Source organism: Mirounga angustirostris, unplaced genomic scaffold, assembly GCF_029215605.1.
Source record: "Mirounga angustirostris isolate CCGP_5_RB_7025 unplaced genomic scaffold, mMirAng1.0.hap1 SCAF_5, whole genome shotgun sequence".
NCBI classification, from domain to species: Eukaryota; Metazoa; Chordata; class Mammalia; order Carnivora; family Phocidae; genus Mirounga; species Mirounga angustirostris.
In genome coordinates this window covers 9,242,803-9,264,193 of record NW_026991713.1, presented here as the reverse complement: position 1 = coordinate 9,264,193, position 21,391 = coordinate 9,242,803, and the positions used below count along the sequence as shown (strand labels likewise).

Sequence of the window (21,391 nt, the reverse complement as noted above, 5' to 3'; positions counted from 1 at the left end):
TGACTTAAGTAAACTTTAAAAAAAAGATATAAACAGATTTTGCGTTCTAGGGCAGGAGAGAGAGAATTTGTTTGCAGAGAAGACCTTCCCTTTGTTCTAGATTGTTCCGGAAAGATCACCTCCATGGACCCTCTTGGTCAGGCAGCTGTGGCGGCTGCCGCTCTTGGGGAACCCCCGAGTCAGCTTCTTTAGACTAAGACATTAAGGATTCTGTTGAGTTACGTAAACTGGGTCTGTTAGTTAAAGGACTTTTTTTTTTTTTTAAATCTGGATTTTCCACTCTATGCTGGGAAAATCGTGTGTGTGCGCGCGCGCACAGTCCCACCACCTGCAAACAGGAGGATGGCTGAGCAAGGCAGGCCAGACCTTTCCTGAACCACTGGTCTGGGCTGTCGGTCTGCAGGCGGTGCGGCCAGCCTGACCTGGGGATATGCAGTCATATGCTGTGATAGTCTGGCCTGACCAGGCGCCATGACGAGGGTGGGGGTTGCCCCCGAAGAAAATGAGTATCCCCACCATGGAAGATTCGGGAGCAGAAGCTGAAGCAGGATGTCTCCTCCCCCTGGAGTGGGAGGCTGTGGAGGTCTATGCTCCGGGCAGTAGAGACTCAGCCAAGGGCTTCCACGCTTGTGGAGTCCCTGCACTGAGGGAGAAGAAAAGAGATACACCAGGGTGGCCCCAGGGGAGACTCGGGGACTGCAGACTTTGGCGGCAGTGACCTCTAGTTTAAATCGGCCTTCTGTTCCCAAACCTACTGGAAAGGGTCCTCAGGCTGGTGGCCGCTGTGTTTTAAGGAATTCTGGGAGGGTGCAGAGCCCAGGGAAGCCATTCTGGGAGCTGAAGCCTGGAGAGGGACCCAGATGGCAGGAGGTGACCCATTTCTGGGGAGTAGGGCAGTGATCCAGAGGAAGGGAGGTGGCTGAGGTGACAAGCCAGGTCAGAGCAGGGAGAGGAAGTGTTGCTTGGAAGTCGCTGGGCAGTCAAACCTGTGAAAGCTCAGTCTCTAGAACAGCCGCTCAAGGCCATTTCCACTGGAGTGTTAAAGAGCAGAGTGGCCCCAGGGGATGAAGAATTTGAGGAGCCCTGGCTGCAGGTAGGAGGCAGGAGAATAGGCCCTTTTCATGCTGGGCGACTGGAAATTGCCTCTCCAACCGCCAGCCAAAGCTTACCAGTGTACAGACTCTGACCCAACGAAACCGCGTCTACGACTTTACCCTCAGGTCAAAGGAAGCTGACTGTACAACAGGAATCCGGGAGGCTGGCAGGGAGCAAAAACATTGCACCTGTATTTTCAGAGACTGATGGATGAGATCGAGCACTTCCGAACGCGGGCAGCCACCTGCGGCCGAATCCGCATTACCTGGGGCTTTGACCATAGAGTCACAGAGCCGTGGAGCTCTTGAAGGCTCATTGCCAGTTCAAGGTTAGGCAGTCTTGCTATTAATTGCATTAAGAAGCAGCATATCTATAATTATAGCCGTTTTTTTGGCACTTCATAATAGGCTTTATTTTTTAGAGCAGGTTTAGGTTTACATAAAAATGGAGCAAGAACTAGGGTTCGCATATACTTCCTGTCTCCAGGCCCCCAGAGTTTACCTTATTATTAACACCCTGCCTTAATAGTTTACCATTGATGAAGCAATAACGACCCGTTATTGTTGACTAAAGGCCGCCATAATGATGTAGGAAAGATGTTGGGGTTTGGAGCCTATGGGCCAGAGAGAATTCTTGAGACGTCTTTGGTGCAAAAAGGTGGTTTTATTCTGCCCACAGGAATAGGACCCGTGGGCAGAAAGAGCTGCACCGGGGTCCTGAGGAGTAGCCGATTATTTGCTTTCAAGTTGGGAGGAGGCTAGGGATAGCCTAAGTCTCCAAGGAATTTGGAAGCAAGGTTTCCAGGACCCTGAGGGAGCTAGCTATTATTAGGGAAAGTCATTTATTACCGTCTAATAAAACCTTAGTCATGAGACCCTTCAGATGTATATCGGTGGGCCATAGGCTTGCAAAACGATTGCCAACATGTATCTTGGGGGGTTTAGAGATAAAGGAAGTTTCCAAAGGAATTTTTATATGTTAAAGTAGGCTTACAGGATCCTGGGGGTCGGGCTAAGATTGCCTTTTGCCCTTAGCAAAGTATTAACGTTGGGGCAGCTGAGTTCCTAGAGGAAGGTCACTCTGCCTGTTTGAAGGGCTTGTCAGTGGGCTGTAGGGAGTCAGGAAATTTAATTTTTCTTTTGCCTTTTTTCCCCACATCAGTTAACATCAGGCTTCGCTCTTTACGTTGCACTCTGTATGGGTTTTGACCAAGGCACAATGTGGTACATCCACCATTCCAGTATCATACAGAAAATGTACTCTGCCCTACACATCCCCTCCGCTTCACCTGTTCATCCCTCCCTTTGTTTTCCTGAACCCCTGAAACCACTGATTTGTTTCACTCTCTCTAGTTTTGCCTTTTCCAGAATGTCGTATAGTTGAAATCGTACAGTATGCAGTCTTGTCTCCTGACTTCCGTACTTAGCAGTAATGCATGTACATTTCCTCCATGTCTTTTCGTGGCTTGATAGCTCGTTTCTTTGTATCTATGATAAGATCCCATTGTGTGGGCACGTACCAGAGTTGCCTACTTACCTGTCGGAGGACATCTTGGTTGCTTCAGTTTGGGCAATTATAAATAGAGCTTCCATAAATGTCTGTGTGTAGGTTTTTGTGTGGATGTCATTTTCAACTCATTTGGATAAATACTAAGGTGAGCAACTGCTGGGCCATACGGTAAGACTATGTTTAGCTTTGTAAGAAGCCACCAAACTTCGGTGTCTGTACTAATTTGCATTCCCAGCAGCAATGAAGGAAAATTCCTGTTGCTCAACATCCTCATGGGGTATTTGGTGTTGTCAGTGTTTTGGATTTTAGCTCTTCTAATAAGTGCATAGTAGTATCTCATTGTTTTTCAATTTGCCATTCCATAATGACACAGGATGCAGAGCATCTTTTCATATGCTTATTTGCCATTTCTGCTCCAGGTTTAACTATAAGCTTAGGTGATGCTTTCTGCGGGAAGGCTACTTTCCCCCATTGTATCAGATAGCCTTGCTGTGTAAGGCGTGATTTCAAAACTCAGTAGGTTAAAACAATGTCCACACATCTGTCAGTATTCTGGGGTTTAGCTGATTGCAGTGTGGTGGGACTGGGGCTGTTCTGCGTCTCACTGTGGGCAACCAGCTCTGCTGGGATGGCTCTGCTCCACATGCCTCACACCTTTGGATCACTGTAGCACAAATTAAAAAATATATTTTGATAAATATGTTTCCATATAATTGGTTTCCTTTGTAAACATTGGTATATTATTCTATGCATTTTTTAAACAGATTATTTATTTGAGAGCGAGCATGAGTCGGTTGGGGGGTGGGCAGGGGCAGAGGGAGAGGGAGAAGCAGACTCCTTGCTGAGCAGGGAACCCTACCCAGGGCTCCATCCTAGGACCCTGAAGTCATGACCCAAGCCAAAGGCAGACGCTTAACCAACCCAGGTGCCTCTCTCTGCATTTTAAAATATTATTTTGAGAGGGGGCTTCTCCAGGTGGTCAGAGGCATTCTTAAAACAGAAGGTTAAGAAATTCTGGTCTAAGGCACATGACGCAACCTTGAGTATACTCCTGAGAAAGGGGAAGGAACAGACAGAGGCATCACACAAGGGGAACTGGTTAATTAAACTTGGTTGTATCTTTACAACAGGATATCATGAGGGAAAGAAAAACTTTATTGTAGAAGAATAATAAAATAAAACATTCAAAGTATAATATTCAGTGGAAAAAGGAGGTTATAAAATAATATGTACAGTGATATCTAATTTTTGTAATAAGAAAAGCATGAAATATACATGTGTTAATATATACATATGAAAGTCTCAGAGGATATTTACCTAGCTGTTTTTTGTTTTTTTTAAGATTTATTTGTCAGAGAGAGAGAGAGTGAGCACAAGCAGGGGGAGCTGCAGAGGCAGAGGGAGAAGCAGCCGCCCCGCTGAGCAGGGAGCCCCAGTGCAGGGCTCGATCCCAGGACCCTGGCATCATGACCTGAGCTGAAGGCAGACGCTTAACTGACTGAGGCACCCAGGCGTCCCACCAAATTGTTAATAGTAGTTATATCTAAGTGGTCTTGGGATAATGGTGATTTAATATTTTTTCTCTGCTCTTGTTTTTTCATTTTCTGCATTAAATATGATTATTTTTATTTTTTAAGGACTTTATTTATTTGAGAGAGAGCGAGAGTGCACAAGTAGGGGGAGGGGCAGAGGGAAAAGCAGGCTCCCCACTGAGCAGGGGGCCCCCAATGCGGGGGGCTTGATCCCAGGACCCATCCCAGGACCCAATGCAGGGCTCGATCCCAGGACCCTGAGATCATGAACTGATCCAAAGGCAGAGGCTGAACCGACTGAGCCAGCCAGGTGCCCCTAAATTTGTATTATTTTTATAAGATATAAACCACATTAAAAGCTCTTTTTAATTTTCTTTTTTTTTTTTTAAAGATTTTATTTATTTATTTGACAGAGAGAGACATAGTGAGAGCAGGAACACAAGCAGGGGGAGTGGGAGAGGGAGAAGCAGGCTTCCCGCAGAGCAGGGAGCCCGACGTGGGGCTCGATCCCAGGACCCTGGGATAATGACCTGAGCCGAAGGCAGACGCTTAACGACTGAGCCACCCAGGCGCCCCTCTTTTTAATTTTCTTAATCAGTCTTCTTGAAGTATAATTTACACACAATAAAACTCACTACTTTTAGGTGTACAATTCGGTAAGTTTTGACAAAAATATACAGTCGTGTAACCACGGCTGTCACCAAGTCATAGGACACTCCCAACACCAAAAAAATGAATAAATAAAATAAATAAAATGAAGGAGAAGAAGAAGAAGAAGAAGAGGAATAATTCCCTTGGGCCTTTTACCTCTTCCCACCTCTAGGAACCACTGATCTCCTTTTGGTCACTATAGTTTTGCCTAAGTTACTTATTAAAGAAAATAAACAATTGATCAGATGCTTAGAGAAGTTAGATAAGTTGCCCAATGTTGTTGCCTCCTCCAAGAGGCCTTCTTTTTTTAAAATTTATTTATTTTATTTATTTGAGAGAGGGAATGAGCGAGAGAGCACGAGAGCGGGGAGGGTAGAGGGAGAAGCTGACTCCCTGCTGAGCAGGGAGCCCGATGCGGGACTCGATCCTGGGACCTGGGACTCCAGGATCATGACCTGAGCTGAAGGCAGTTGCTTAACCAACTGAGCCACCCAGGCGCCCCTCTAAGAAGCCTTCTTGGATTTCTGCCTCTCTATCCTCTTTCCTCCCCACCCCTCCCCACCTCACCCAGTGTGTCAGTCCTTGTATGCTGAACCTATGATATGTTCAGTAATCACTGATTCACACTTGTAACTTCCGTAAGTGTACAAATGCTTCTTAAGGGCAGGGACTCCACCTTACTCACCTCTCAGACTTGTACAGCAGCAATAAGGCCAAGGAGCACTCACTGGGTGCTGGGTGTATGCTAAACCCTTTACTTACAGCAATTCTATCTTCCTAGCAATCCTGCAGCAGTGGGTTAAGTGTCTGCCATCGGCTTGGATCATGTTCCTGGGGGGCTGGGATCCAGCCCCCAGTCAGGCTCCCTGCTCAGTGGGGAGTCTGCTTCTCCCTCCCCTCTGCCCCTCCCCACCACTTCTGTGCTCTCTGTCTTTCTCTCAAATAAATAAATAAAATCTTTAAAAAAAAAATCCCGTGAAAGTGATGGTAAAATTCCTTACATTTAACCGATGAAGCAAAGGAAGCTCAGAGAGGTTAAGCAACTCATCTAAGGCCACACAGTAAGTGGCAGAGCTGGAACCTGAACCAGGTCCCTCTGTGTCCAGAATTTGTGCACTCAATCACACTGCATATACTACCGTCTATAATGGTCAGACCCACAGGAGGTAGGAGGTAAGAAGTATCTGTTGAATGAATGGCTGAATGGGGTGACATACAGCTTTAGCAGGGCTCCAGCAGAGATTCAGACACTGATCTTTTTTCCACAGCCCTCTGGGTGCTCAGGACAGACACCTTTTGCCTTCTTTGTCAGCTCTTGACCATCTTCCAGCAAACTCCCCCTTCTTTGGGCTCCTGAAGCCTCGGGTAGGCAGCGGGGGCCTAGAGGAACCAGTAAAGGGGAGCTATGCAGGCCAGTTCCCACGGGGCACAGCACTCCCTTTAACCCGTGACTTTAGCTGGACCACTTTCCAGCTGCCCAGCTGACCCTTTCCTGGGACCATACTATCTGCTGTCTGAGAATCTTCTCACCCAACCCTCCCCCAAGAGTCAGGCCTGCCTTCCCTGGCTCCCCCTCCTTTTCCCCTCAAATCCTGTCTTGCTGTCTGCTTCTCAGAGGACCCGAACTAACCGGGGGTAACAGTGACACATCCCAGGAGCGTGGTCATGAAGGCCCTGCACACAAAGGAATATGTATAAGCGCTGAGAGTAGCGCCTGGCACTTGGTAATTGCTCAGTGGAAGTTCACTCATTCACAGGCATTTACTCATGCCTGCTGTGTGCCCTGACGGCTGGGGTTGCGGAGATGAGTAAGACCTAGCCTCTGCTTTCAAAGAGGTCACAGCCTCTTGGAAGAGGTAAGCCGAAAACAGCCAAGAAATCAAGCGCACAATGTAGGGGTGGGGGGTGAGCATTCTGGAAATGATCTCAGGGGAGTAATTCAGGAGAAGCAAAAAGCTGCAAGCATGAGGATGCTCCGGTCTCTTTCCACCACGCACAATCTGTCCTGCATCCGGGAGTCACGGGAGTCCCTCAAAGCCCAATGTGACTGCACCCTCCCCCAGCTGTCTGGCACCTGGAGGCCACCCGGACTCCTACTGAGGTTCACACCCCGCCGCTGGGCCGGCCCCTGCCCCCTGCCCCAGTTTTGGCTCACCCTCACCAACACTCGGGCCAGATGGACCATCGCACCAGGCTTTATCTGGGCCACCTTCTTTCTCTACCAGCTCTTGCTCCTGACAGGACCCCTGCCTGGAACACCCTTTCCTTCAGTGTCATGTGACCACCTCCTCCACATCTTTCAGGCATCAGGGGTCACTTCTTCCAGGAAGCCCTTCCTGATTTCCTAAGTCTGAGGTAAGTGGCCCTCGTCTGGGTCCCCTAGTCCCATCCTGGCACTTGTCACACTGCTCTGCTAGATCCTGGTTTCTCGTCTGTTTCATCTGACTGTGAGCTGAGGACAGGGACCATGTTTGCACTTTTAAATTTTTTATTATGAAAGATCTCAAACATATACAGAAAAAGGACACAGCAGCACCAAGAAACCCTGTAAGCCCATCAGCCCAGGTTACACAGATTTTGTCCCACTGGCCCCAGCTCTCCCGTTTTCTTTTTTCTATTTGCTAAAATAAAGCAAATAATTCCCCTCCCCCTATATACTTCATTGTGCTTCTCTAAGAAATTCAATAAATAGTTTTTAAACCCATAAATGACTGTTTGTTGCAGAGCTATCTGTAACAGCCCCCCAGTGGAAACAAGCTTATTAGCGAACATCTGGAAATGAGAGTGTATCCAGTCAAAGGACTATGACACCTCCATTAAGATGATCAATATGAAGACCACACAGCCACATGGCAAAACATTTGCACCAGGAAAAATCCAGAAAGGCAAAGAGCCGGGTGCCAGGTGGTCTCTGCGCTCTCCTTTGGCAGCCAGGGTTCACCGGCCTGGGGTCCCAGCCAGAACGGAGAAGGTGAAAAGGAAGGTGGGCGTGCAGATGGTGGGATACCCTTCAAAACATTCTTCAGCGTCCTTAGTGTCATCTTTCAAAGCTGCGATCTGCAAACCAGGGTCCCGGCAGCCACCGAGAAGCCGCACGAGAGACCAATAGAGCTGCCTGGAGCGCAAAAAGAGAAAGCCTCGCTGCAGACCCTATGACACGGGGCCTCTGCGACCTTCCGTGCCCAGCCCTCTTGGCCTCCGTGCTGCGCGGCTGGGTTTTCCTCTGCATTCTGGGGTTTGGAAGAGTCATGGTGCAGGGGCACAGAATGATCTGATGTTCTGGGCCATGTATACACTGCACAGCGCACTGGGACCCTGGTGCCTGCAGGTCAGCCCTTCCACCTGGGCTCTGGTGAGAGGGCCTGGAGCTCTCTCTGGCTGTTTAAGTGGTTATCAAGGTCAGTAGCTGTGGTATCTTTGCTCCTCCTCTGGCTTGTTGGATTGACTGCAAAGCCCCAGTGTGAACCACAGGGCTGTCCTGGGGAAAGCAGGATCCACGTCACAACCTGGTGCCCCGGCACTCTGTCCCCAGAGGAGAAGGGGAACTGTCCATAGCAGATTTCCCTGTCTCACTGATGTGGAGAATAAAGGCAAAAGGAATATAGAAAAAATTAAATTTCCTTAGCAGCCCATTGACAAGTACTTGGGACAGACAGAGTGACCTTCTTGAGCTGCCTCCCTGTAAATACTTTGCTGGAGGCAAAAGGCCACCTTAGCTGGACATTAGCCCAATCTCCAGGATCCTGTAAAAATCCCTTTGGAAACTTCCTTTCTTTCAACAACCGCCCCCCCCCCCCCCGCCCCAAGATAGACATTACCAATCATCCTCCAAGCATATGGCTCCCTGATATACATCTGAAGGGTCTCATGAGTAAGGTTTTACTAGACAGTAGTAAATGACCTTTTTTAAACAACGGCTAGCCCCTCAAGGTCCTGAAAACCTTGCTTCCAAATTCCTTAGAGATTTACGCTATCCCTAACCCCCTCTTCCCAACTTGAAAGTCTATAATGGGCCACTCCTCATGACCCCAGTGCGGCTCTTTCTGCCCCCAGGTCCTGTCCCCATGCTTTCATAAAACCACGTTTTTTGCACCAAAGATGTCTCAAGAATTCTTTCTTGGCCATCGGCCTCCAGACCCCTCCAATACAGCAACATTCCAAAACTACATCACCTGGAAAACCAGACCAGAGGAATTTTGGAAGGAGGACCCACCAGAGTGGATTATTTAGGCGGTCAGGTGTGGAAAGAGGAGTTGGGGTGGGGAGCGGAAGCCCCAAGTCATAGTCCCAGCTCCCCTCTAGTCACTTGGGGACCTGGGGACAGATGGCCTGTCCCCCAGCTGCCTCGTCTACCAACGTATCTATTCAGCTCTGCCTCTTCAATCAATTAGGTGCCACACACATTTGCTGAGCTGTTTCTCTGGAGCCTGTGAGGAGACCAAGGGCTGAACTGCCACAGTTCCTACCCTCAGGAAGGCCTCTGCAAACAACAAATATAACTTTATTTATTTAGATTAAGATTTTATTTATTTATTTGACAGAGAGAGAGACAGCGAGAGAGGGAACACAAGCAGGGGGAGTGGGAGAGGGAGAAGCAGGCTCTCTGCTGAGCAGGGAGCCCGACGTGGAACTCGATCCCAGGACCCTGGGATCATGACCCGAGCCGAAGGCAGACGCTTAACGACTGAGCCCCCCAGGCGCCCCTTTTTAAATTTTTAAAAAAGGTTTTATTTATTTATTTGAGAGAGAGGGAGAAAGCACAAGCAGGGGGAGGGGCAGAGGGAGAGGGAGAAGCAGGCTGGGCGATGTAGGGCTCAATCCCAGGACCCTGGGATCATGACCTGAGCTGAAGGCAGATGCTTAATGACTGAGCCACCCAGGTGCCCCTATAAGTGTGATTTTATTTTTTTATTTATTTTTATTTTATTATTATTTTTTTTATAAGTGTGATTTTAAACTGACTGAGGGAGCAATTCTTGGGATGTGAATAAAAAAAAACAGTTTCCGGGAAGGACTTTGATTTGATAGGAATCATGAAGAGAAGTTCACCAGGTAGTCAAGTGGGAAAGGAGCTGCAAAGATGGGGGAAGGGAACCACGAGGTTGTCTGGGGGCCTTCAAGCAGTTAGCCCAGGTTGGGCAGTGAAGGGTGTTGGAGGGTCTGCTGACCTCGCAGGGCTGCCAGCAAAGGCCTTGGAGTCTAACACCAGGGTGTTTTTATCTACAAGAGCGGAAGACTTGTGACCACAAATGCGTGTGCATGGCGGGCAGCTCTTCCATTCTCCGTGGATAGCAACCGGGTGCCCTGTAATTCACTCCATTCTAACGGCACCCGGAGGTAGCACCAGACCCCCCAGGTTAAGGGCTGAATTCCATGAGACTGCTCCCTATTTTGGAAGTCTGTCGTATGTGGTGGGTCCCCAGGCCACCCCCACTTCTGTCTGATTTGACTACAAATCAGGGATCCTCATGACCCCCTCCTCAGGGTCCATGATTTTTTTGTATAAACACCTCACAGAACTCAGGGAAAGAGTTACTTTGCTGATTTATTTAAAAAGGCTATTATAAAAGATACAAATGAACTGCCAGATGAATAGGTACATAGGGGGAAATCTGGAAGGGTCCACAGAGCGCAGGAGCTTCTGGGCCCATGGAGTTTGGGGTGTGCCACCATCCCAGCCTGTGGATGCATTCAGCACCCCAAAAGCTCTCCAAACCCCTTTGTTCAGGGTTTTGTGGAGGTTCCATTGCACAGGCATGATAGATTAAATCATTGGCAATTGGTGATTGACTCAGTCCGACACCCCCTCCTCTCTGCCCCGCCAAGAAAGTGGGGGCGGGAGTGGCTGAAAGTTCTAACCCTCTAATCCCATGACTGGATCCTCTGGCAACCCGTCCCACCTGAAGTTACCTAGGGCCTTCCAGCCACCAGTCATCTCATAAACTCCAGGATGGCTGAAGGGGCTTTCGGTGAATAACAAAAGATGCCCCTATCACTTCCATAACTCGGAAAGTTCCAAAGCCCTGCCAGAAGCTATGAGGATGACCAAATATTATATCAAAGGATGCTGGTGGAACCCCTATCATTCAAGGATTTGGAAGCCAAGGACCAGAGGTGAAGACCAGATGTATATTTCTCATCATATCACAACATCACAGAGTCACTGGACCTGGATTCGAATCCAAACATCTACCTGTTGGGTGACTTGCTGAACTGGAGTTTCCTGTTTTATAAAATTAAGGATGATTGTGGGCGCCTGGGTGGCTCAGTTGGTTAAGCGACTGCCTTCGGCTCAGGTCATGATCCTGGAGTCCCGGGATCGAGTCCCGCATCGGGCTCCCTGCTCAGCAGGGAGTCTGCTTTGCCCTCTGACCCTCCCCCCTCTCATGTGCTCTCTCATTCTCTCTCTCTCAAATAAATAAATAAAATCTTTAAAAAAAAAAAATTAAGGATGATTGTAATACCAGGTTGGAGTGAGAAATAACTATGATGAAAAAGCATCTGGCAAGTGTCTGGCATACAGAGGCACTCAGGGTACGTTTATTATCTTTAAAAAAAAATGAAACTGTGGGGCGCCTGGGTGGCTCAGTCGTTAAGTGTCTGCCTTCGGCTCAGGTCATGATCCTGGGGTCCTGGGATCGAGCCCCGCATCGGGCTCCCTGCTCCATGGGAAGCCTGCTTCTCCCTCTCCCACTCCCCCTGCTTGTGTTCCCTCTCTCACCATGTCTCTGTCAAATAAATAAATAAAATCTTCTAATAAAAATGAAATTGTAATTTGAATGTAACAAACATCAGCACTTACCACAGGGCAGGTCTTTCCACGGCATCTCATTTAATCCTTGCAGTCTGCCAAGTAGATTGTCACCCCCATTTTACAGAGGACACTGAGGCTCAGGTGGCTTGTTCAAGGTCACAGAGGTGAAAGTATATGGGGTTGGGATTAGAATGGAGTGGGCTGGGCTCCAAATCTTGAATCCTTCCAGACTCTTCTTCCTCAAAAAACTGTCTGGCCCCTCCCAGTCCCCTTTGTGGCACAGACTCTTCATAACCTCCTAGTATCCAAGTCTCAGTCCTTCTTTAGTGACGGAAACTATAGCTGGGCACACTGGAGCTTAGTCCAAAGCCTGCATTTCCTTACCTCCCTACAGCTAAATGTGGCCATAGGGCTAGTTTATAGCCAATGAGATGTAAGGAGAAACATCAGGTGGAACTTCTGGAAGTCTCCTTAAAAGGAAAGATTGCTTGCAAGTAAATGTTTAATTAAAAAAAAAAAAAAAAAGAGGACGAGAAGTGCCATCTTTTTCCCTTCCTCCTTCCTTCCTGCTGGCTGAACTCAGACAAAATAGCTGGAGTTCAAGCAGTCATCCTGGGCCACATGGAGCTATGCTGGCAGGACAAGATGGTGAGTTACCATCCTAGACCTAGATGGCCTCCCATTCCCTCTTCCAAATTGTCAGCTCTTCTCTGGTAAGTCTTTTCTTCAGCATTTAAACAAGCTCAAGTTTCTCCCAACCTAAAAGAAAAACACACTTAATTTCATGTTCCCTTCCCTCTCTCTTCCTCTTCACAGCCCACCAGCCGGGAATAACTGCCGATTCTCAAGGTCTCCATGTCCCCATATCCCAACCGTTCCTCAACTCACTGCATCTGGGTTTCTGTGCTACCTTCCTACCTGAATTGCCTGGGCCAAGGACCTCTGGATAGCTAAACCTAGTGGACTTTGTTCAGTAATCTTCTACCTAGAGCTGAAACTGTTGCCATTGCCTTCCTCACCCTGGGTTCTTTTTTTTTTTTTTTAATATTTTATTTATTTATTTGACAGAGAAAGACGTAGCGAGAGCAGGAACACAAGCAGAGGGAGTGGGAAAGGGAGAAGCAGGCTTCCCCGCGGAGCAGAGAGCCCGATGTGGGACTCGATCCCAGGACCCTGGGATCATGATCTGAGCCGAAGGCAGACGCTTAACGACTGAGCCACCCTGGGTTCTATGTGCCTCTGCTCCCCAGCCTCTCCAGCCCCTCCTGCTCCTTCACTGTGTTCTTCTCTCGTCCACTCCATCTCAGGACTGATCTTTTTCTTGCATGTGTTAAAAGCACCTAAACTCAACATGTCCAAGCTGAACTCAAGGTCATTCATTCCCTTCTCCCTCCCCCCAAGATTTTCTAGCTGTTCTTTCCAGAAATCTAGGAGAAGCTTTGACAAACCTCTTTCCACCATCAATCCCAACCAATCCATGACTCAAACTCTGACAATTTCATCTCCTAAATAAAATCCATCGACTTGGCAGTGGCACCAGACTCAAACTACTATCATCTCTTGCCTTGAGCTAACACAACAGTCCCTTAATTGATCTTCACTCCAATACTCCTAAACATCTGTTTTGGACATAGAAGTCAAAGGCATCTTTTACCAGTGGGATCATGTCGCTGGCTTGCTCAGAAGTCAACGACTTTCCTTGGTCCACCACATGAATTGCTCAACTCCAGCCTGGAGCAAGCAAGGTCAGAACTCAGCCCACAGCCCTTTATCTCACTTCCCCTCCACCTCTGTTCCAGCCTTCTGTGACACGCATGCTTCTTGAACCCACACTCACGCTCCCTTTTCTCGTGCCTGGGCACTAGCTGTCTCCCTCGGCCTGGCGTGCCCTCCACTCCCATGCCACATCCATAAATTTCTCTTCCTAGCATTTAGCCCATCTCGAAATGATTTATGTATGTAAACGATGTCCTCCCCAATTAAAACATGAGCTTTCTGAGGGTGTCCTGCTTGCTGCTTCACCCCATAGAGCCGGGCATGGCCACCCAATGAATATTTATCGAGTGAATGAATAATTCACCGGACCCCACGCCCAAAGTGTCCATAAAGAACGCAAATCCGGCGTCTTAGGAGCCCCACCTGAAAAGCATCCTGGAGAAAATGCGCAAATAAAATGGGCGAGAGGCAATCATTTAGGGAGGCCCTCCCTTTTCCTCCCGCCAGAGAAAACTGCGGAAGACAGCGCCTGCGCAACACTCCTCTACGGCCCCATCCCACTTTGGCCGTGGGGTGGCGCTGTACGCGCGCTCCCTGGCGCCCGAACCTCCCGGCCGGCTTCAGACCGCTCTAGCCGCCCTTCTCGCCTGCTCTGCTGGGAGCGGGCGCACCCGCGGGGGGTCCCTCCAAGATGGCGGCGCAGAGGAGGAGCCTGCTGCAGAGTGTGAGGAACCGACCCGCTCTCCGGGCTGGGGGTTGGGAGCCCAAGGGGGGCCTGTCGGGTGCAGGCGCGGCTCCCTCTCCGCCGTTGGGCCGCCTCCTTCTCCCTGGCGAGGTGTGGCCGCCGCCCTCCCCTCTCCCGGGCCGGCCCCCCTCACTCCCGAGGCCGGGGGCGCGTGCGACCGCGCGAGGTCCGCGCGTGCGCGCTGCCGCCCGGTCGTCGGGGGCTGGGATTCGCGGTCCAGCGACCCCGAGCGTCAAGGGCGCGTCGAGAGTGGGGAGCGTCCTGGAGCCGGAAGGGAACGTGGCGCGCTGCGGCGGAGCTAGCCGGGGTGGTGAGGCCACCCGGGGCAGCGAGCGGCCGTGGCATAACAACAGTTACAGCCGCGGCAGCCGCTTGTGGGCCGCTTGTCATCTCCCGGGTTTTCTGCCGGTTGCCTTACGTTGTAAGCTTAATTTATCTAACAGCCCCGGGAGGTAGGGTCTACAGTTATTCCTGTTGGACGGGTGAGAATCGGAGGCACAGAGGGGTGGTCATTCGCCCGAGGCCACACAGCTAGTAAGTGGCAGCGTCAGGATTGAAGTCAGGCAGTCTGATTCCAGAAACCCTGTTAACCTCTTGGCGCCACGGGAAGGCGTGGCCGGAGTGGCGGCCCGGGTTCTCGTCCTGGCTCTAACGCACGGTGCCTCAGTTTCCTTGACTCCAAGGTGAGAGCAGGCAGTAGGAGGATTGTCCTGAGACTCACTCTTACCCCCTAGTCTGGACCCCCATGGGTTTGTCGCTGGTGTCTTACAGCCTCTGCATCCTCCTGACACACGTGCACATGGATGCGCACACATCTTGGCGCCATGAGCCTGTTCTGACCTGCCAGGGTAGGGTGTGGGACCCCTGGGTCCTCCGCAGATGGGGCAGTCTGTTGTGCTTGCCTGTGCACTTGTCTGCCTCCTGTACTTGTGATCCACAATGAACAGCATCGCCAGCACTTACCACCATTCGGTGCCAGGCACTCAATAAATATTTGTAAAAAAGCATTTGTAGACATGTCCAGGGCTTGGCCTTGGCCTTAAAGATACAGCAGACACTGGCAGGGATGACCGTCAGTGCTGTATACTGATGACAAGCTTCGTGTAGACTTTCTTCTGAAATTGCTCTTCCACGACAGCAATTCCCAGGTTTCCCCAGTGGGGATTGCTCTCTTCCCTTCCACACCTTTAACTGCCCTTTTATTTTACTAGTGCTCAGCCTTGTCATCGAGTTAGGTAGGGCCAGCCCTTTGCTTTGTAAGCTTCCAAAGGGCAGGGCCCCTGTATAAATTTACTCATTGTAAAAATTCCAGAAATACAGGCTGGACTGTAGTGAATGCTGGAAGTGGTAACTGCTGTGGGCCGACTCGACTTGCTGAGGGGAGTGGCTTCCAGCGACCGTCTCTTCTGGATGTGATGGAGCCCAGGGGACTCGGGTTAGACAGAAGCTTTGCTAGCTCCAGAATGTGGTCCTGGGTGGAAATGGAATCTTTTCAAGACAGGACAATTAGCTTTAGGTGCATAGCATCATGACGAAAGGCAAGGGGATGGCAGTGATGTCCACACAAGGCCCCTCCCACCCTAAGGATGACCAGACGTCTCTGCCCACAGGGTGTCTGAGTGTCCAGGCAGCGTGTGTAGCTCACTGGCCTGCTCTCCACTGTCCTGAGTCTGGTAAGAGCAGCTCAAATATCAGCATTGAGCAGATGGCCATGAGGGTCCCTAGTCTGTGGTTGCAGAGCCTGGGGATACAAAGATAAAGAGGGTGGGTGCGCACCCTCACTGCATTTGCAGCGTGGGGGAAGGAGCCATCAACCACTAACAATGCGTAAGGCACTCTGTCGTCAGTGTTGAGGGGTCGTGGGTGGCCTCATTTGACTGGGACAGTGGAGGTTTGCAGGAGGGATGGGGATTTGCTGACAACATGGTGCTAGGAGGGTGTGCTGGGGCCAGCTGGCAGAGCACTGAGGAGTTTCACCTTTGGTCCCTAGCCAGCATGGTACCTTAAAAGGTCTTTTGAAGAAAAGAAGAGCTTTTGAAGGTAGCTTGATGTGTTCAAGGGAACTTGGGCCCTTCGCAGCCTAACAAAAAGTACAAGTCCCATATGGACTTGGGCAAGTCACTTAACATCCCTGAACCTTGGTTCCCAACAGAAAGGACTCTCAGGAGCGTTGTTAGGATTAAATAAACTAACGCATTACTGTCCTAGCCCAGCCTGGTCACGGTCCAGCCATGAAGTTCCACCTTCAGTTCTGAGCATTCAGGTGTCACTGAGCACTTGCTATGTGGCAGATGCTGTGTAGGTACAGGGGACACTTTCCTCATGAAGCCTCTGTTCTAATAAGGGAGACAGTCACAATGAGTAAATACAGATTGTAAACAATATAATATCTGTAGCATCAGTTGGTGCTGTGAGGAACAATAGTCTGGATTCATAGAATGGTGGACGGGCCGTTTTAGAGTGGTAGGGGACGACCTCTCAACATTTGATGGGATGAAGTAGGGGATTTGGGAGGGAGTATTCTGCTTGAGGGAATAGGGATGCAAAGGCTTTTGTGTTTGGGGACCACCAAGGAGGCCAGCGTGGCTGGAGTAGAGTGCATTGGGGGGAGTGGGGGTAGCCAAGGTTCAAGGGACCTTTGTGGACCCTGGTGTGGACTTTGGATTCTACTCTATGTGCTGTGAAACTCAGTGGTTTTTAGGAAGGGCTGTATTTTGGAGGAAGAGCTGATAGGATTTGCTGGTGGATCAGATGTGGGGTGCGTGACTGAGGAAGAAGAGTCAAGAAGGACTGCAAGGTTTTCAGTTGGAACAACAGCAGTGCCCTTTACTGAGATTAGGATCTCTGGAAGAGGAACACATTTGGGGCTGAGAGAATCAAGAGTTTGGTGTTGCCTATGCTATTCTGTACTTAATTATAAAAAGAAAGTCAACTTGAAATTAATTTTTTTAACTTAGAAATCTTGAGCAACTACATCTACAAGATCACAGGTGCTGGCTCTGTATTTTTTCTAATATATGTAGTAAATGCCCCCATTAAAATAAAAACATCCATGAGGCCATCACGTACAACCATCTCCTCCGCCGTCAGAATGTGGCCCAGCTGCTTCAGCCACAGTAAGTGCTCCACAATTATTAGTAGCCCCTTTAAGAATGTATTAGGACTATATTTGTGATGAAAACATAGAGAGCCTTTGATGAAAACCCTGCTGGGAGAGGTGGGGGCCAGGAGTTGAGCTGGTCCCAGAGGAGTGGGGAAGGAAAAGGGGGTCATTCAGAAGGACCGAGATGGCAGGAGGCACTGGGTATTTTAAGCTTTTTGGAGAGAAAGAACAGCTGCCCCCCCGCCCCCACCCTGAGCCATCTTCCTGGGGGCATTATTCTCTCATTCTGAGCTTCCTTTTTGCCTCCAAGGAATTCGGGTGCTTTCAGCACAAAAACACTCAGCCTTTTCATACTATAATTTGATATTCAAGCTGTGGCCTGAACTTGGAACCATGCTTTGTCCACTTTTGCTGCCCAGGAGTTTGAGATGAATCTCTGTGGGGACTGTTACAGACTGTTATTCTGTGACATGGTCACATATGTGTATGAGGTTGCTAAAGGGTATGGGCATACGGAGGTTGTAATACCGTTCACCACTTCGGTTGCAACTGGATCGCTATCAATACTTTTCATACCAAAATACGAATTTTGGGAGCTCCCTCACACAATCAAGTCAAAATTAGGCTTTTTTTTTTTTTTTAAGATTTTATTTATTTCAGAGAGTGAGTGAGAGAGAGAGCAAAGCAGGGGAGAGAGGCAGATGGAGAGGGAGAAGAAAGCTTCCCGCAGAGCAGGGAGCCCCACGCGGGGCTCGATCCCAGGACCCTGAGATCATGACCCGAGCCGAAGAAGGCAGACACTCAACCGACTCGGCCACCCAGGCGCCCCAAAATTCGGCATTTCGAAGCAGCCTTCTTGCTTACCCTATTTTGTGTTCAATTTCTGAGAAATAATTTGGAACTCATCAGAGAAGGTGGTGCAGGCTCATTGTGGCGTGTATTTATGCAGCTCTGTGACGAGGCTATGTGAGCGCGAGGCGCCCCCTTCTCGGCTCCGGGTGCGGGCGCTGAGGCGCCCATCGCCACTGCTGCTGGCAGGCCTGGCATTTGTGGGCGTGGGAGGAAGTATGCATCAGTGCGTGCAGGGGTGAGGAAGGGGGTGGTTTGTGTGAATAGGAAATACATGACCTTTCTGAAAATTGTTCCAGAAATGTGGAGGAAGGAAGCAAGAGACTTGGCAGTGGGGTGGAATCAGCGGGGGAGGGTTGGTGTGGCTAATCCCCAATGGAGGGGAGAGAGCTGGGGCAGCAGGATGGCTGCTCACCCAGCCACAGCAGCGTCAGAGCGATTTTGGGGCCATTGCTGACGTCAGGGAAGACCGAGGACTCTCCCACTCCCGCCTGGGCAGAACCTCCTGGAATTCTCTGGCCACTTGCCATTGAACGTCTGAGGTGCTGTGGGGACTGCATTCTAGGCAGGGCCTCCCACTGAAGGAGCACTCATAACTGTATGAGAAATTGTCCATATATCTTTGGATCCAAGACACCATTAATTATAAGGACCCGTCATTATTTTATATGCTACTAAGAAAGAAAACACTTTGCTAATTAACGTGTAACACATCAGCTTCAGATATTAAAAGATTGAGAATACACGTCTTGGAATCAGCAAAATAAGTAGCTAATTAACAGTACTAGGCTATAAAAGAACAACAACACAACAACAACAAAACAGGGACCCCTGGCTGGCTCAGTCAGAAGAGCGTGTGACTCTTGATTTCAGGGTCGTGAGTTTAAGCCCCACGTTGGGTGTAGAGATTGCTTAAATGAATAAACTTAAAGAACAAAAACCAAGAGCCCAATGCCAAACTATAGCATGAAAGTTGCCAAAACCCCAGATGGTTTTTTGTCGTGAACCACTAGGTTCACGACAGTATGTCTCGTGAACCACTAGGATGGATTTCTCAGGGAAGGGGCCCTGCAGCCTTGGGTGGCTATTTTCCCAGAGTGAGGGACACGTACAGTGAGAGGGTTTGGTGTGTGCGGCATAAAACTCATTGTTATATATCACACAGGTTATTTGCTTTTCAGCTCTCTTTCAAACTGATGAGATCAAGAGAGAAAGACTTGGTTTGGTCCTGGTATGTCCTTAACACCTTTCTGCTTCTTGCTAGTCTCCTCCCTGTTTTTGTTTTTGTTTTTAAGATTTTATTTATTTATTTGAGAGAGAGAGAATGAGAGACAGATAGCAAGAGAGGGAAGAGGGTCAGAGGGAGAAGCAGACCCCCTGCTGAGCAGGGAGCCCGATACGGGACTCGATCCCGGGACTCCAGGATCATGACCTGAGCCGAAGGCAGTCGCTTAACCAACTGAGCCACCCAGGCGCCCAAGATTTTATTTTTAAGTAATCTCTACCCCCAGTGTGGAGCTTGAACTCACAACCCTGAGATCAAGAGTCACATACATGCTCCACCCACTGAGCCAGCCAGGTGTCCTAACCCCTCTGGTTTTTGGTTTTTGTTTTTTTTAAACAGAGAGAACAGGGCCCTGGCTCAGAGTCTAATGCAGGCAGTAGGTTCAGCTAGAATTTAATAATCTTGTTTTCATTTTTTATTATCTTCAAGATACAGCAAGTGATACTGGTTTTCTACTTATAATACCAAAAATGTTCACATTCAAAATGAAGTCGTTTGAGTAAAAGAAAATGTGGCAGTGTAAAGAAAAAATATGAAGGGGGTAATTCCTTGAAGATAGTGAACAGCTGGTTGAGGTTTGGGAAACATGGGCCTCTGGCGCTGGTTGGATCTGAGCAGGGCCTTTGGAGGTGGACAGGACTCGGAAAGACAAGGAAAGGGGAGGGAGGCCTTGTCTCACCATGGATACTTTTTAATATGATTTTGGGTAATTTTTTCTTATTTCTCCTTTATCTTAAGAGCCAGTCAAGTCCAATTGGCTAGGGACTTTAAGTTTAAAGAGTGTCAGTGTGAAATAAGTGGGACTTTGCTCAGCAAGTTTAATATATATAAATAGTTGATTTAAATTGTGTGCCCGTTTCTGCGGCTGCACCTGTGGGGTCAGTAGCCTCCTTCCTTGAGGTCCCCAAAATACATTTGGCCTTTCAAGTAGAGCAAACCTTTGGTAGAGGTGTTACTTCCCCCCTGTGCTGGTGTGGACTCCTCCTGCCAGAAGTAGGTTAGCTTCCCACGCTTGTTTGTTCTGGTCACAGTTTTTTAGAAACCATTTGGAACACTGTAGAGAAGGCCTTAGCTGTACAAGACAGACAGCTGAGTGAGATTGTTAATCTTCAAAGGGTAAGATTCAAAATTATGTCAACAGGCTGGAAGGCTGAGATGAAAGCATTAAGATATAATCCAGCTAATGTAAATTTAGGTTTAAAGAAATCCTCTATGGGAGTGTGGTTGGGGGAGACTGACTGGAGAGAACCTCAGAGGACAAAGACTTTGTGATTTTAGTTGACAGCAAGCGGGGATTTTCATGTGGAGGCTGGATGCCGATCTTTTCTTTAAGTGTATAAAGACTCTTGGTTTTTGTGTCTTGATTTTTCTATCCGATTTCTTTTATTTGAGTTAATTTTAACATTAATTCTTGAGGTTTACTATCCTGTCAACTGCAAATAGAGATAATTGTACTTCTGCAATTCTTAAGCTCAGCTTCTTTTTTCTCTTACCTAATTGTGTGGGTTGACATCTCTAGTTCAATGTTCGGTAATGGAGAAGGTGGGCATCCTTGCTGTGTTTCTGATCTTAATGAAAATGCCTCTGGTGTTTCCCCACTAAGATGCTGGCATTAGTGCCGACTGAAGTACATATAATGGCATGTTAACTATCCATCGACTACTGTTTTCTTGAGTGTTATTATTGGCAATGGACAAAGACTGTCCTTAAATAAACAGCGCTGGAGTCCATACCCATTGATCTGAAAACCAGTTGCTAGTTAATCAAATATTATACAGTTGACCCTTGAACAACATGGGTTTGAACTGTGCAGATTTACTTATATGCAGATTTTTTTCTATGAATACAGTACTGTATTGTGTATGTTGTTTTCTTCAGAATTTTCTCTTTTTTTTTAAGATTTATTTATTCAAGAGAGAGGGAGCGAGTGCGTGAGCAGGTGTATGGAGGGAGGGGCAGGGGGAGAGCAGAAAGAGAATTTTGAGCAGACTCCACACTGAGCATGGAGCCCAACACAGGGCTTGATCCCAGGACCCTGACATCATGATCTGAGCTGAAACCAAGAGTCGGATGCTTAACCGACTGTGCCACCCAGGGGCCCCATTCCTTATGATTTTCTTTCTTTCTTTTTTTTTTTTTTAAGATTTTATTT

At 48.6% G+C, this 21,391-nt stretch overlaps 1 protein-coding gene and 1 long non-coding RNA gene across 2 annotated transcripts in view; one reads left to right on the top strand and one right to left on the bottom strand.

Annotated features, from left to right (window-relative positions):
* Positions 1–7,257: 7,257 nt before the first annotated feature.
* LOC129045766 (uncharacterized) lies at positions 7,258–13,880 on the bottom strand. Its single transcript, XR_010411312.1, has 3 exons — positions 13,681–13,880; positions 11,590–12,300; positions 7,258–8,359 (listed from the first exon to the last, which is right to left on the bottom strand). It is a non-coding gene; the product is annotated as an uncharacterized LOC129045766 (long non-coding RNA).
* The window catches only part of TAB1 (TGF-beta activated kinase 1 (MAP3K7) binding protein 1), a 31,914-nt gene continuing 24,365 nt past the window's right edge, over positions 13,843–21,391 (top strand). The window contains exon 1 of the mRNA XM_045872496.3: positions 13,843–13,981. Within this exon, the coding sequence (XP_045728452.1) occupies positions 13,949–13,981 (33 nt within the window). The 5' untranslated portion in view covers positions 13,843–13,948. The remainder of the gene's footprint in view (positions 13,982–21,391) is intronic.